At 31.6% G+C, this 13,661-nt stretch overlaps 1 protein-coding gene across 2 annotated transcripts in view; it reads right to left on the reverse strand.

Annotated features, from left to right (window-relative positions):
* Positions 1–13,661, reverse strand: part of LOC114334852 (meiosis regulator and mRNA stability factor 1) — a 106,432-nt gene that overhangs the window by 64,686 nt on the left and 28,085 nt on the right. The window contains exons 1-3 of one of the 2 annotated variants that reach the window (XM_050658069.1): positions 10,832–10,985; positions 10,606–10,682; positions 4,095–4,219 (exon numbers count right to left, since the gene is read on the reverse strand). In XM_050658069.1, coding sequence (XP_050514026.1) covers positions 4,095–4,219; positions 10,606–10,682; positions 10,832–10,866 — 237 coding nt within the window. In that variant the 5' untranslated portion in view covers positions 10,867–10,985. Of the gene's footprint in view, positions 1–4,094; positions 4,220–10,605; positions 10,683–10,831; positions 10,986–13,661 lie in introns of those variants that run through there. The other variant, XM_050658068.1, reaches the window with a different exon arrangement.

Here is a 13,661-nt window from a genome sequence, read left to right on the forward strand (position 1 = left end):
AGTGCGGTTAAATCGATCTTTCAATTTTTCAAATGTATCTTGTCTAGGTTGCTGCCTATCTGGAAATCGTTCTTGATAAATTCTAGCTGATAGTAATGAATTTTTATTGCATTCCCCCAAAATCCAGATCATTACTACCATTTCATCAGTAGTAAAATTCATTATTGCTAATTTAAATTGAATTAATTACTGAATTACTAAATAACAATTGTTGCTAATTTACGGTGTACCCAATACTGAATTAATAAACAATAATGTCAAACTGTCAGTTTCTGACAAATCAATCATGGCCAACTCACAATAATTTATTGGTAAACGTTAAAATATGTACCAAATTAATATTTTGATGGAAAAATAAAAATATCTAGAAAACTGATAACTTTAGGTATAGGGAGTACTTCATAAAATTTGAAGTACGATATTAGTATTTTCGATAGTGATATAAAATACAGGGTGTTCTATTTAAAATTACGAAGAAAATAATGTACTTGCATTTTTACTTACCCTGTATTTGATTCAACGAATATTATGAATACGAATATGTTTTATAATTTTTAACAATTATTAAAAAACTATGGTAGCAATAGATTAATGTTCCTATACTCCTTTTTAATTATACAGGGAGTTAAACTTGATACGATTTTCAGGTAATATTGGTTATAACTTTTTAAATACCCGGTATAACATAATAAAAATTTACATTGTTGTGATGTAGAAGTGAAGCAAATTTCAAATTTAAAATAAAATACAGGGTGTTTCATTTAAAAAAACATAAGATGCCACCATCTTATGGAACACCCTGTAAGATTGTAACTAATTTTAAAATGTGGAGTTTAAAGCTGCCTACAATTTTTGTCAATAACTTTTTTTTGTAATTTTTACTATAACAGATCTACTGAGCTTCCTCACACTAATCAATCACCCTGTATATAGTACAGTAGTATTTAGTCTATAATATTTAGAAAAGCGGTCGTTATATTGACGTAACTCTTCAACGCAGTTCTAAGACTGAATTGCTTCCCTTCACAATGGAAGGTAGCAGAAATCATATTAATTCATAAACAAGGAAACAGCCAAATAAACCTAGCTCCTATTGACCAATCAGTTTACTAACAGTCTTGTCAAAAATAATGGAAAAGTTACTGATGACGAGACTGATGGAAACTGTCGCACAAAAAGCTTAATCCCAGACTATAAGTTTGGGTTTCGTCAGAAACACTCGACAGTAGAACAAGTGCATCTTGTTGTTAACACAATTATCAAAGCATTCGAAGATAAAGGTTACTGTGAATCAGCTTTCTTGGATGTGAGCAAAGCATTTGACAAGGTGTGGTATGAGGGACTCCTTCACAAATTAAAAACGCAGCTACCAACAACAATATATTTGTTTCTAAAGTCCTATTTAGAAGAACGATACTTCAGAGTCAGATATGACAATGAAGTAACTAAACTACGCATCATCAAATCAGGAATCCCACAAGGAAGTGTCTTAGGCTCAATAGTATACGTACTCTTCACGGCTGATCTGCCATGTACTGATTACACAGTCACCTCTACGTTTGCGGATGACACAGCTATATTAGCAGTAAACAGAAATGCCGAAATAGCAGCGACAATACTACAAACCAGTCTCAACAATATAGCAACGTGGGCACGAAAATGGCGAATTACAATAAACGAAAGTAAATCTGCACACATAACATTTACAAAATGTCATAGTGAAACGCCAAGCATCACATTTGACAATGAACGAATACCTCAAACAGACAGCGTAAAATATTTGGGTATACGCTGTGAGCTCGTACGTAGAGGGGATATTTATAAATTCACGAGCGCCAGCAGTGACAAGTTTGTAAACGTTTACCGGAAATTTGACATAAATGTCAAGTGATTAATTTAAAATTAAAATTAAAAATATTAATTATAAAAAATATTAGTTGGTCAAAGCTGTGGTATATATTTTTACCTTAAATATACTTACGTTTTAAATACTGAATTTACGTTTTTTAATGTTCCGTAATATGTAATTATAAATTAATCTTAGCGCCATCTACACGATAATTGTGAAAGTATCCGAAGTAAGAAATTAATATTTCATCAATAGAACGTCAAAGTGATTAGAAAAATCTTAAAAAAATCTATTACAATTTAATTACTTTTTGGCGTTGTAAATATTAAGCGATAACACTTAAATAATAAATTTAAAAATTATCGGTAAAAGTTGAATTAGTAATCCGCTAGGGGTGACACCAGCGAAGCTCAGAGCGTATACACCTGGACAAACATCTAACCTGATGTATCCATATATGGAAAAAAAGAAAGCAGCTGGATACTAAATGGAAAAAGCTGTACTACCTCCTTGGCAGAAAATTACAATTAATTATCATTACGGAACAAATTACTAGCGTACAATACCGTTCTCGAACCAGTGTGGACCTATGGAATCCAGTTATGGGGAACGCATCTAAATCGAACATTGCTGTCATCGAGAGGTTCCAGTCAAAAGCCCTGCGCAGTATAGTAGATGCTCCCTGGTTCTTAACCAACCGAGACATGTATAATGATTTAGAGATACCAACGGTTACCGAGCTGTTTGGTTAGTGACCAAACAGCTTAGCACAAACTACCTAAGATGCTTAGAGCAATATCCAAACACACTGGCATTAAATCTGCTTGACAACAGTGAAGAATCCCGAAGGCTGAAAATAAGAACATCCTTGGATCTGCCATTCTAACAGCAATTGTACATATGAAATTAATTTTAAATCGTTATAGTTTCATTCTTTTAATATACAGTGCGCTGGAATAAGTGTTACCCCCCCCCCTTATTAACTTATTTATTTTAAGCACATAAGCCAAACGATCGGACAGGTCGATTTTTAAAATAATCATTGTATATTATAGCATCAATGTTTCGAACTTTACGCGATCCCCCTTCAGGTGACAGGCATAACTTTGATTTTTTTAAATGGGAAAGTACATCATGTCATACCTCATTTAAAAGCTTCAGAAATACTGATTACAAAAATGTTTAATACTTTAATCCTTTTTAAGAATGTAGGCGCAAAATTTCAATCGAATTATTTTTAAACGCATTTATTTTTTTTCGAATCCTGAGTAAACTAATAAGTGTTTTTGAAAAATTTAAAAGCAGAATAAAAGATTACATTATTACCGTAGGCTGAAAGTACCTTAGACCAAACAAAAAGTTTCTTTTGAATGATATAATGTGAAATTAAAAGTCAGACTAAATTTTCTCTTTTTTTCAACCCTGTGATTTATTAAAATAGACATTATAGAAGTTCTTAGTAGTATTTTTTGAAAAATTTAAACGCAGAATGAAAAATTACAGTATTATCGAGGGTCGAAAATCCCTGTGAGCTTCTAGAATGATTTTTATAATTCATCGGGGTAAAAAAAAAACAAAAAATTTTGTTTGATTTTTAATTTCAAATATATCATTCAAAAGAAACTTTTTGTTTATTCTAAGGGACTTTCAGCCCTCGGTAATAATGTAATCTTTCATTCTGCGTTTAAATTTGTCAAAAATACTATTAGTTTTCTCAAGATTCGAAAAAAATAAATGCGTTTAAAAATAATTTGAACGAAATTTTGCGCCTAGGCTTTTAAAAAAGATTAAAGTATTATACATTTTTGTAATCAGTATTTCAAAAGCTTTTAAATGAGGTGTCACATGATATACTTTCCCATTAAAAAAAATCAAAGTTATGCCTGTCACCTGAAGAGGGATCGCGTAAAGTTCGAAACATTGATGCTATAGTATACTATGGTTAGTTTAAAAATCGACCTGTCCGAGTGTTTTTCTTATGTGCTAAAAATAAATAAGTTAATAAGGGGGGGGGTAACACTTATTCCAGCGCCCTGTATGTAATATGTAATAATGTGATGTCATAATTTTTTATTCTTTTTAATATAAATGTAAGAATGTAAGAATGTATATAGAGAGTGGATCATTGGACAAATTCTATTTCACGACACTGTTATCAATCAAAATGTATGCTTATTGTTATTGTATGATGTAACAGATTGCAAAATAAACATTAAACAAAACAAAAATTAGTATATAAACTTACTTGAAGGGGCTTCCTTGTATCTTTGTTACTGGTTCCGTTAAGGTAAGAATCTGTGAAGCCTGGTGGCGGAGGAGGAGGCATATCATAAGAATGAAAAGATTGATCTGCATATTTGATTGTGTGACCTACAACAATATATAACAATAGCTGTATTTCTGTATCCGATCGTTGGCAGGAAAAAGGGGAGAGAAAAGGGTAGGAACAAGGAAGGGCAAAAACAAAGAAAGTGGAAAGGGAAGCGTTAAAAGTAACGAGAGAGATGTAAGTAGAAGAATATAATGAAAAATAGAATATAAAATGCAAGACAAGAGAATAATGAAACGAGGGAGGAGAAAAAATAAGTGTAGGGAGAGGGGGATGAAGATGAAAAGGAAAAAATGGGAAGAACAGAAAACAAATGAAGAAACAACATACAAAAGGGTAAGGTAAGAAAGAGGAAAGGCGTTTATACAAGGTATTCTGTGAATGTAAATATTTCCTTAATGTATTTCAATAAAAAACAAATAATATTCAAATTAGGAACAGTTTTCTGTATGAATTACATCATAACAATTTAGAATAATTAGGCGAAAGTGCACATTACAGATTATTTTAAAGATTAATGGAGAAAACATAACCTAAAAAATGTTTTAGAATGAGAAACAAAGACGACTTACAGGATAAAAGAAATAACTGAGCGGGTGGAAAATAAAAGAAAATACGGGATAAACGAAGAATCGACCAAACAAGTGAAGGGAGAGAAATGAGGAGATAAAATGGAAGAAATGGGAAGAACAGAAAATGTAGGATCAGAAAAGAAATGGAGAAACAATATAAAAGAGAGGTAAGATACGGAAGAGACCAAGATAGTGAGTTAAGAAAAGACGTGAATATAAACGTATAAACATTTCCTTAATGTATGTCAATATAAAAAAATAATATGTCTACAAATTAGGAAGTTTTTGAATTACATATAACAATTTACAATAAGTTGGCAAAAGAAGTGCACATTACAGTTAAAGACTAATGGAGAAAACATAACCTAAAAAGTTTATTAGAATGAGAAACTAACTGTTACCTTGCTGGAAAAGAACATACGGGATAAACGAAGAATCGGTCAAACAGGTGAAGGGGGAGAAATGAGGATATAAAAAAGTAAGAAATGTTAAGATCAGAAAATATAGAAACAGAAAAAGAACGGAGAAACAATATAAAAGGAGGGTGAGATAAAAAAAGAAAAAGTTACAAACAGATAAAAAAGTTAATAAAAGAGGTTCAATATTCAGTGTATATAAACATTTCCTGAATGTACACAGAAAGGAGATAGAGAAGCGGTTAAAGTAACCAAGAGAGAAGAGAAGACAACATTACTTAGTAATGATCAGAATTTCGAAGAAAATAATGAAAAATAAAATAAAAAATGCAAGCTAAGAGAATAATGAAAAGAAAGAGGAAGGAAAAGACAAAACGTGATGGCTAAAGTGGGGATTAAAATGGAAGAAATGGGAAGAACAGAGAATATACGATAAGAAAAGAAACGGAGAAACAACATAAGAGAAGGGTGAGAGACCAAATAATGAGTGACACTCGTATGAAAAATATAGAAATGAAAATGATACGGAGAAAACAAGACACTAAAGCACTCCAAGGAGTGATATGGAACAACACTCTAACCAAACAAAGAAAAAAAGGATGTTGTAGAGCAGTGGTTCCCAACCTTTTATGTCTGGCGACCCACCTTCTGATGTTTTTTCATATTCGCGACCCATCCCTCACCCATGATGATACGCTATTCTGTACTCTGTACGTCACTCAGTACTGTAAGAGCCACGCCGCGACCCACCTGAAATCTGTCCGCGACCCACTAGTGGGTCGCGACCCACTGGTTGGGAAACGCTGTTGTAGAGCATAGTGCTGAATTTTACCCTATAAGGAGTGAAAAGTATGATAACAACAATACGAAATAAAGTTAGAACAGTTGAATTGAATTTTATGAGAAGATGTCTACAAATCAGGAGAGAGGATAAAATAAGAACAGAGGAAATATGGAACAGAATGGAAGTAGAATGTACAATTACAAAAAAGTTGGAAAATAGAGCCCTGTAGTGGTACGAGCAGGTACAAAGAATGCCAGAGCAAGGGTGGCCAAAAAGAATATTGGACTGGGACTAGCCGGGACGAAGACGGAGAGGAAGACTTGCTACTACATGGAAAACTTACATAGGAGATGCTATCAGAGAAGGTGAATGGGAGATAAAGTGCTGTGGAGGACGAAACATTAGACATTATCGTAGACTTTTTTAACATAGTGGACAAAGACAAAACAGGAACCATACCAAACCAATGGTTACTCTTCACCTTTTGTGTTATCCCTAAAAATACAAACGCTAAAGATTGCAGTGAATACAGAACAATATTATTATTCTCAAATTATTCTTGAAAATAATACGATGACATGGTCGTATAAATAAAAAACTGGAAGAAGGAATAGATGATAGTCAGTTTGGGTTCAGAAACGGACTAGGAACCAAAGAGGCGTCATTTGCTTTTAATGTGTTAGCTCAAAGATGCATGGATATGATTGTGGATGTGTATGTTTGTACGAAGATTTTGAGAAAGCATTTGACAAAGTTAGACATGAAAAATTAGTCCAAATTGTAAAGACAAAAAACATAGACAAAAGGTACTTACGAGTAATAACAAACCTTTACTGGAATCAAAGAGCACAGATTGTAATAAACTTACGTGCATAGAAATCGGCCCACTTAAAAATTTGGTCATTTTTGATCTCATATTTCGTAAACCTGTTGGTCGATTTAAGTGATTTTTTGAACATGTTATAGCCTGATTCTTTGACAATACCGCTGTAATAATATTGTTGCTAAACAGGTAAATTTTCATTGTATACCGGGTGTACCAATCAAACTGTGTTTTTTTCTCAAAGTTCGCATCACCCTGTGGAATATTCTAGCATTTATAAAATACTGAAGTTAAAACCCAACTATAGCCTCAGGTTTTCTTAACATTCTGTTTTTTGATTCATTCGTTTATGTTGAATAATAAAAAAGAATGTGTGTGTCCTTTGTACGCACGTAAGAAGTTATACTTCTATTATATAATTTTAACGAAGTAATTGTATTCTATTTAAATATTAAACTAACTTTCTTATCTACCACTTTCAAAAAATTTTTATTAAAACAACTAAAAAAAAATGAATCGTAGAGGATTGGAACCCGGGACGTTTCGAACTCTGACCGAACGCTCAACAACTAGACCACCGAGGTCATGTGATTGACACGTACGTTTCGGATATAATTACGAGTGCAGCTGATCTCACTACTACCAACTTTGTTAAATTTCGAAACAGTAATTTCACTTTTATTTAATAATGGTACGGTAAACAATCCTCATTTTTTAATATGTTATTCCTTACAAAAATACCTTTAATTTAAGCACAAATAATTAAAAATCGTAAATTTGGGTCAAAAGTTATTAACTTTTTAAGAATTCCCATAAGAGCCCATGTTAAAACTTAACTTTGACCCTTAATAGTAATTAAACGGCACAGTAAAACATTTTTTAAAAAATCAAGTCTTAGTTTTGTGAAGTAAACTATAACATACTAAAATTTCATGCAAATCCTTAATTCTTTGCCGAAGGTGTAGAACGTCATTAAACTTGTGATATTTTGAAAATTGATCAAATTATTTTAATTTTGAATTGAAATGATTTAAGTGCACTTTACATCAACAATAAATTGAACAAGAAATTGACAAAGTTATTCAAGGCCAAATTTGATGAGTACAAAATGTATGGTTTGTAAAAGAAAATGAAGGAATTTGATGAAATAGAACAATTGGATATGTTTTATTTTGTCAAATTTCTTTATTTTCTTTTTATTCAGGCAAAATTGGACGTAGAATTGTGTTTTGTATAAGCCAAATTTGACCTTGAATAACTTGTCAATTTCTTATTCAATTATTGTTGATATAAAGTGGACTTTAGAATTGAAAAAAAAAATGCAACAAAACATATAGTAAGAAAACAATATATTAGGTGAATATTGATGGTAATCAAATTACATAAATAAAAGTATTACATTATTACATACTATGTATTTTGGCAGATCAAACAGGTAGGTTTATACCCATGATACATTAACAATTATTACGTACCTGTTGCTTTTAAAAACTATTTAAAAGTCACTACAATATTATAAACTGTTTTGTTTCTGTCCTCACAACAATAAAACTAATATATTATACATTTGTTTACCTTTACCTTTTCCTCCAAACCACAGCTGTCCTACAGCTGCTATATTGGATAATTTTTGACATGTCATTTGTACATCAAATCAGAACAAAGTTATAATGCGCGTATGCGCCTGGGTGATGCGTATGCGCCTGGTTTTAACATATAAAAATTCACCCTCATCGCGCGTAAAGAAGTATAACTTCAAAAAAGTTTGGTACTTTAATAACTAGACATGTTCTTCATCAATACACGGTGTTTCTAAATAAGTGCGAGAAACTTTAAGGAATAATTCTGCATGAAAAAATATTGACAGTTGGCTTTATAAACGCATGTCCTCAAAAATGTTTCGTTACCGAGATACGGGATGATGAATTTTTTCTTACAAACTGAGGATTTATTTTATTGCTTTAAAACCGGTTGAGATATGCCAATGAAAGTTGGTGGGTTTTAAGACGTAGTTATTGCACATTTTTTACATACAATTAAGAATTTAATATTCACCATTAGCGCTCATACGTGTAATATGACCGAGCATATCACCCGTATGCACGCTAATGGTGAATATAAAATTCTTAATTTTATGTCAAAAAATCCCCAATAACTATCTCTTAAAACCTACCAAATTTCATTTGCATATCTCAACTGGTTTTAAAGCAATAAATAAATCGTCAGTTTGTAAGAAAAAATTGAACATTCCGTATCTCGGAAACGAAACATTTGCGGACATACGTTTATAAAGCCAACTGTCATTATTTTTTCATGCAGAATTACCCCACTTAATTAAGTTTGTCGCACTTATTTAAAAACACTGTGTATTGATGAAGAACATGTCTAGTTGTTAAAGTACCTAACTTTTTTATTATTCAACATAAACGAATGAATCAAAAAACAGAATGTTAAGGAAACCTGAGGCTATAGTTGGGTTTTAATTTCAGTATTTTATAAATGCTAGAATATTCCACAGGATGATGCGAACTTTGAGAAAAAACACAGTTTGATTGGTACACCCGGTATACAACGAAAATTTATCTGTTTAGCAGCAATATTATTGCAGTGGTATTGCTAAAGAATCAGGCTATAACATGTTCAAAAAATCACTTAAATCGGCCAACGGGTTTTTAGGAAATATGAGACATCAAAAATGACTAAATTTTTAAGTGGGCCGATTTCTATGCACGTAAGTTTAGATAACGAACCCAGTACAGAAATTGAAATCAGGAGAAGAGTTAGGCAGGGATGTATTACTATTATTAGTGAATGTATTATTATTAGTGAAGCCATTTTTGAAGAAGCATTACTATCTCAAAGTAAAGGAATAATAATTAACGGAAGATCTATTAACAACATAAGATATGTAGATGACACCATGATTATGGCAAGCTCTGCAGAACAACTCCAATTACTACTAAACAAGACAAACAATTTTTGTGAAGAATATGGACTAAAAATGAACATAAAAAATACTAAATACATGATAATAACTAAGAATACAAACATACAAACAAGCATACTTTTGGTAAATGTACCGATAGAAAGGGTTGATAAATACAAATACCTAGGAACCTGGATTTCAGAGAAAAATGATCAAACAACAGAAATAAGGACCAGGATAAAAATAGCAAGAAATGCGTTTGTAAAAATGAAAACAATTCTCTGCAACAAAGACCTTAGATTAGAACTGAGAGTAAAAGCTTTGAGATGTAAAATGTACAATTTGACATGACTACGTGTTCTCTATACTGCATTATGGACTTGAAAGCTGGACATTGAAGCATGAACACATAAATAAACTACAGTCATTTGAAATGTGGTGTTACAGAAGGATGCTTAGAATAGCATGGACACAGTACAAAACGAACACAAAAGTATTGCGAGAAATTGGCAAAGAATGTGAAATAATAAACACAATAAAAATAAGAAAGTTACAATATCTGGGACACGTAATGAGGGGACCGCGATATGAAATGCTAAGACTGATAATACAAGGAAACAAAAGAGGTGGAAGAAGTATTGGAAGAAGGAGAGTGTCATGGTTGAAGAATTAAGGGACTGGTTTAAATGCAGTTCTGTAGAACTCTTTAGAGCAGCGGTAGAGAGAGTAAAGATAGTGATAATGATATCCAACCTCCGGTTAGGAGACGGCACTTAAAGAAGGAGGACTAAAACGGCGAACTCATAATTAGAAAAAGCCGAAAAAGAAGAAAATAAATATTCTTTCATAATACATACATATTCTAAAATATTTAAACGAAAAAAATAGATATAAAGGTTTACATACCTGAAATGTTTCTTATTGCCGGAGAAACCCTTAGTTTATTTCCGAAAACATCTTCTCCGTGAATTCTTCTTTGTGCCCTGCATACAAAACAAAACCAAATTAACGAAATAAAAGAAACTTAGTAAGTATTTGATATTTTTTTAATCGACCGCCACATGTTCAAGAACCTAAATTTCGGTTTTAAACTATTAAAAAACAGACAAATATTATTGAAAAGTATCCATACCTATAGTCTTTATCATAGGGCTTAAAATGTGCCATTTTTTAAATCACAAAATGAACATTCACTTCATTTAAATAAAATTTTTAAAGTCATAAAAGGAGAGATGTGTTACAATGCTTACGGACAGTCAGTAGATGAGTATTTTTGCCGCTTTTTTCGGCGTAAAGAATGGTTGGTAAAAAAGTCAACCAGTTCCAAAGTCATTAACGAAGAGAGTCGTTTTAATATTATATAGAAGTGAAAAAGAATTCTTGTGGAAGTGAATAGTAAAATATAGTTGAACAATTACTTTTTGAACATCTTACTTTAATGATAGTCCATTCACTCACGGTAAAATATTGCAAAACCTCCAGATTTTAAAGAACCGCTTGGATTGACATGAAATTTTGTATACACATAGCTAGAATTAGAGATTGCAATTGCTGGATCCAGCAAACCGTGCTGCATCCAGCAGCGCGGATCCGCAAACGTGTCAAATTCGAAATAAGTTACTTAATGTCTTCAAAGCCGTGAGTCGGCAACTTGCCATTCTATCGCGGTGGCAGTATCTCAATACGCTGAAAAGTTTCTATAGCTTAAAAGTTTGCATCGATAAACCGTTGATATACATTTACTCTAGGGAAATAAGGCAAAAATATACCATGTTCGGGACACGTGAGCAACCAGGTTGCAAATGGGTTTTTTGGGTACTAGGTATATACCTAATACATTATACATACAAAAATGCCCGTCACAGTTCGGACGAGAAATTTAGTTATTAACAAATAAGTGTCAAAAATGGCAGTTTTTTCGTTTAAATCGTTACAGGTAAAAATAGGGTAATTAAATATCTTATTTTTATACTATTATTCTTTTAGTAGATGAGCCAAGGTTTAAAATGGCAGTTTTTGAATTTCGGTTCGATCATTTGTTGCTTCAGAAATTTCAAAATAAGACTAAAATTTCGAAAATAAAAAAATTGCTGTAACTTTTGTGAAAATGGCCTTAATACTTTCATATTGCACAAAAAGTTGAGACAAACAGTCCATATAATGCACAAAAAATTTTAAGACGATTCGTCAATTAGTTTAAATTTTATTCAATTTGTTTATCCCAATGAGCTTTTTCTTCGCAATATTGTTGTTCAGAAAATAGTAATGTAATAGCAATTCTGTGAAAACCACATGAAAGAAGAAACGTCATGTTTTCAAAGTATTTTAAAAAAATCATTAAAAAGTCATTTTTATTATTCCGAAAACATTTTACTAAAGTAGGGTCATTTTTAGTTCATAAACAATTTGAATAGCTTTGTTAATATTAACTCTAGATTAAAACTGCTTTGGGATTTGAAAAGATGGTATTTTTATACGAATTTTCAAAAAAACACTTTTTACCAAGTTAATTACAGTCAAAGTTAGCTACTTTTTTTATTTAATTGACAGCTACTTTGTTTATAACTATTAAGCAACCCAGCTAGCGCCATTTCGAAGTTGAAGATATATAGTTTATGTGTAAAAGTTTAAGTAAACTTTAAACTTTAACAGAGTTGTTAATAAAGCTTTAAAAATAACGTTCTAACGAATTCGATTTGTGGTCGGTGGAAATGAATTATTAAAATCCGTGCACTCAAAAAATGAAACTGATTCTTCAAACATATGCTGCGATTAATATCTCCAGAGCTTGTTGATGGATTTTGATCATAATTTTTTTAAATTGTATGTACTCGTAGTCTTGCAAATTACGTTATGTACGTAAATCCCCACCTAACATTTCAAAATGTTAGGGGGAGTTCCCCTTATCACTCAGGGATATGAAAAATAGATTACGACCGATTCTAAGACCTACCGAATATACATATATAATTTCATAAAAATCGGTCAAGCGGTCTCGGAGGAGTATGACAACTAACATTGTGACAGGAGAATTTTATAGATGTAAATATATAGATGGGTATTAACAAATAAGGGTTGGTGATGGAAAAGTGTAAATTAAGGGTTGTATGTATTTTTTAATCCTACATCATATACAATTAAGATAAACAATCTTGTCCAAAAACATTTTAAAAAATGTCAGGGGGGCAACCCCACTTATAACTTATGGGTATGAAAAATAGATTAAATAGGTTTTCTCAGTCCTATAGGATATACTTGTAAAATTTCATAAAAATCGGCCAAGCCGTTTCGGAGTAGTATGGTAACTAACACTGTTACAGGAGAATTTTATGTATATTGAAGTAACTGTGAATTAAGTAATAAAAGTGACTAACTTTGACCGTAATTAACATAGGCAAAAAGTTTTTTTTGAAAATTTGTGTAAAAATACCAGCTTTTGAAATTCCAAGGTAAATTTACTCTACAGTCAATATCAACAAAGCTATTCCAATTGTTTCAAGACAGAAATGACTCTACTTTAGTAAAATGTTTTCGTAGTGACAAAAATTACTTTTTAATGATTTCCTTCAATAATTTGAAATCAAGACTATTGTTCTTTCATGTGGTTTTCACAGAATTTCTATAGAATTATTATTTTCTGAACAATAACATTACAAAAAAAAGCTCTTTGGGATAAACAAATTGAATAAAATTTAAACTAATTGACGAATCGTCTTAAAATTTTTTGTGCAGTATGTGAACTCTTTGACTCAACTTTTTGTGAAATATAAAAGTCGTAAGGTCACTTTCGCGAGAGTTATAGCACATTTTTTATTTTCGGAATTTTAGTTTTATTTAGCAATTTTCGAAGCAACAAATGATCGAACCGAAATTCAAAAACTGCCATTTTAAACATTGGCTCATCTACTAAAAGAAGAATACTATAAATAAGATATTTAATTACCCTATTTTTACCTGTAGCG

Source organism: Diabrotica virgifera, chromosome 8, assembly GCF_917563875.1.
Source record: "Diabrotica virgifera virgifera chromosome 8, PGI_DIABVI_V3a".
Classification (NCBI taxonomy): Eukaryota; Metazoa; Arthropoda; class Insecta; order Coleoptera; family Chrysomelidae; genus Diabrotica; species Diabrotica virgifera.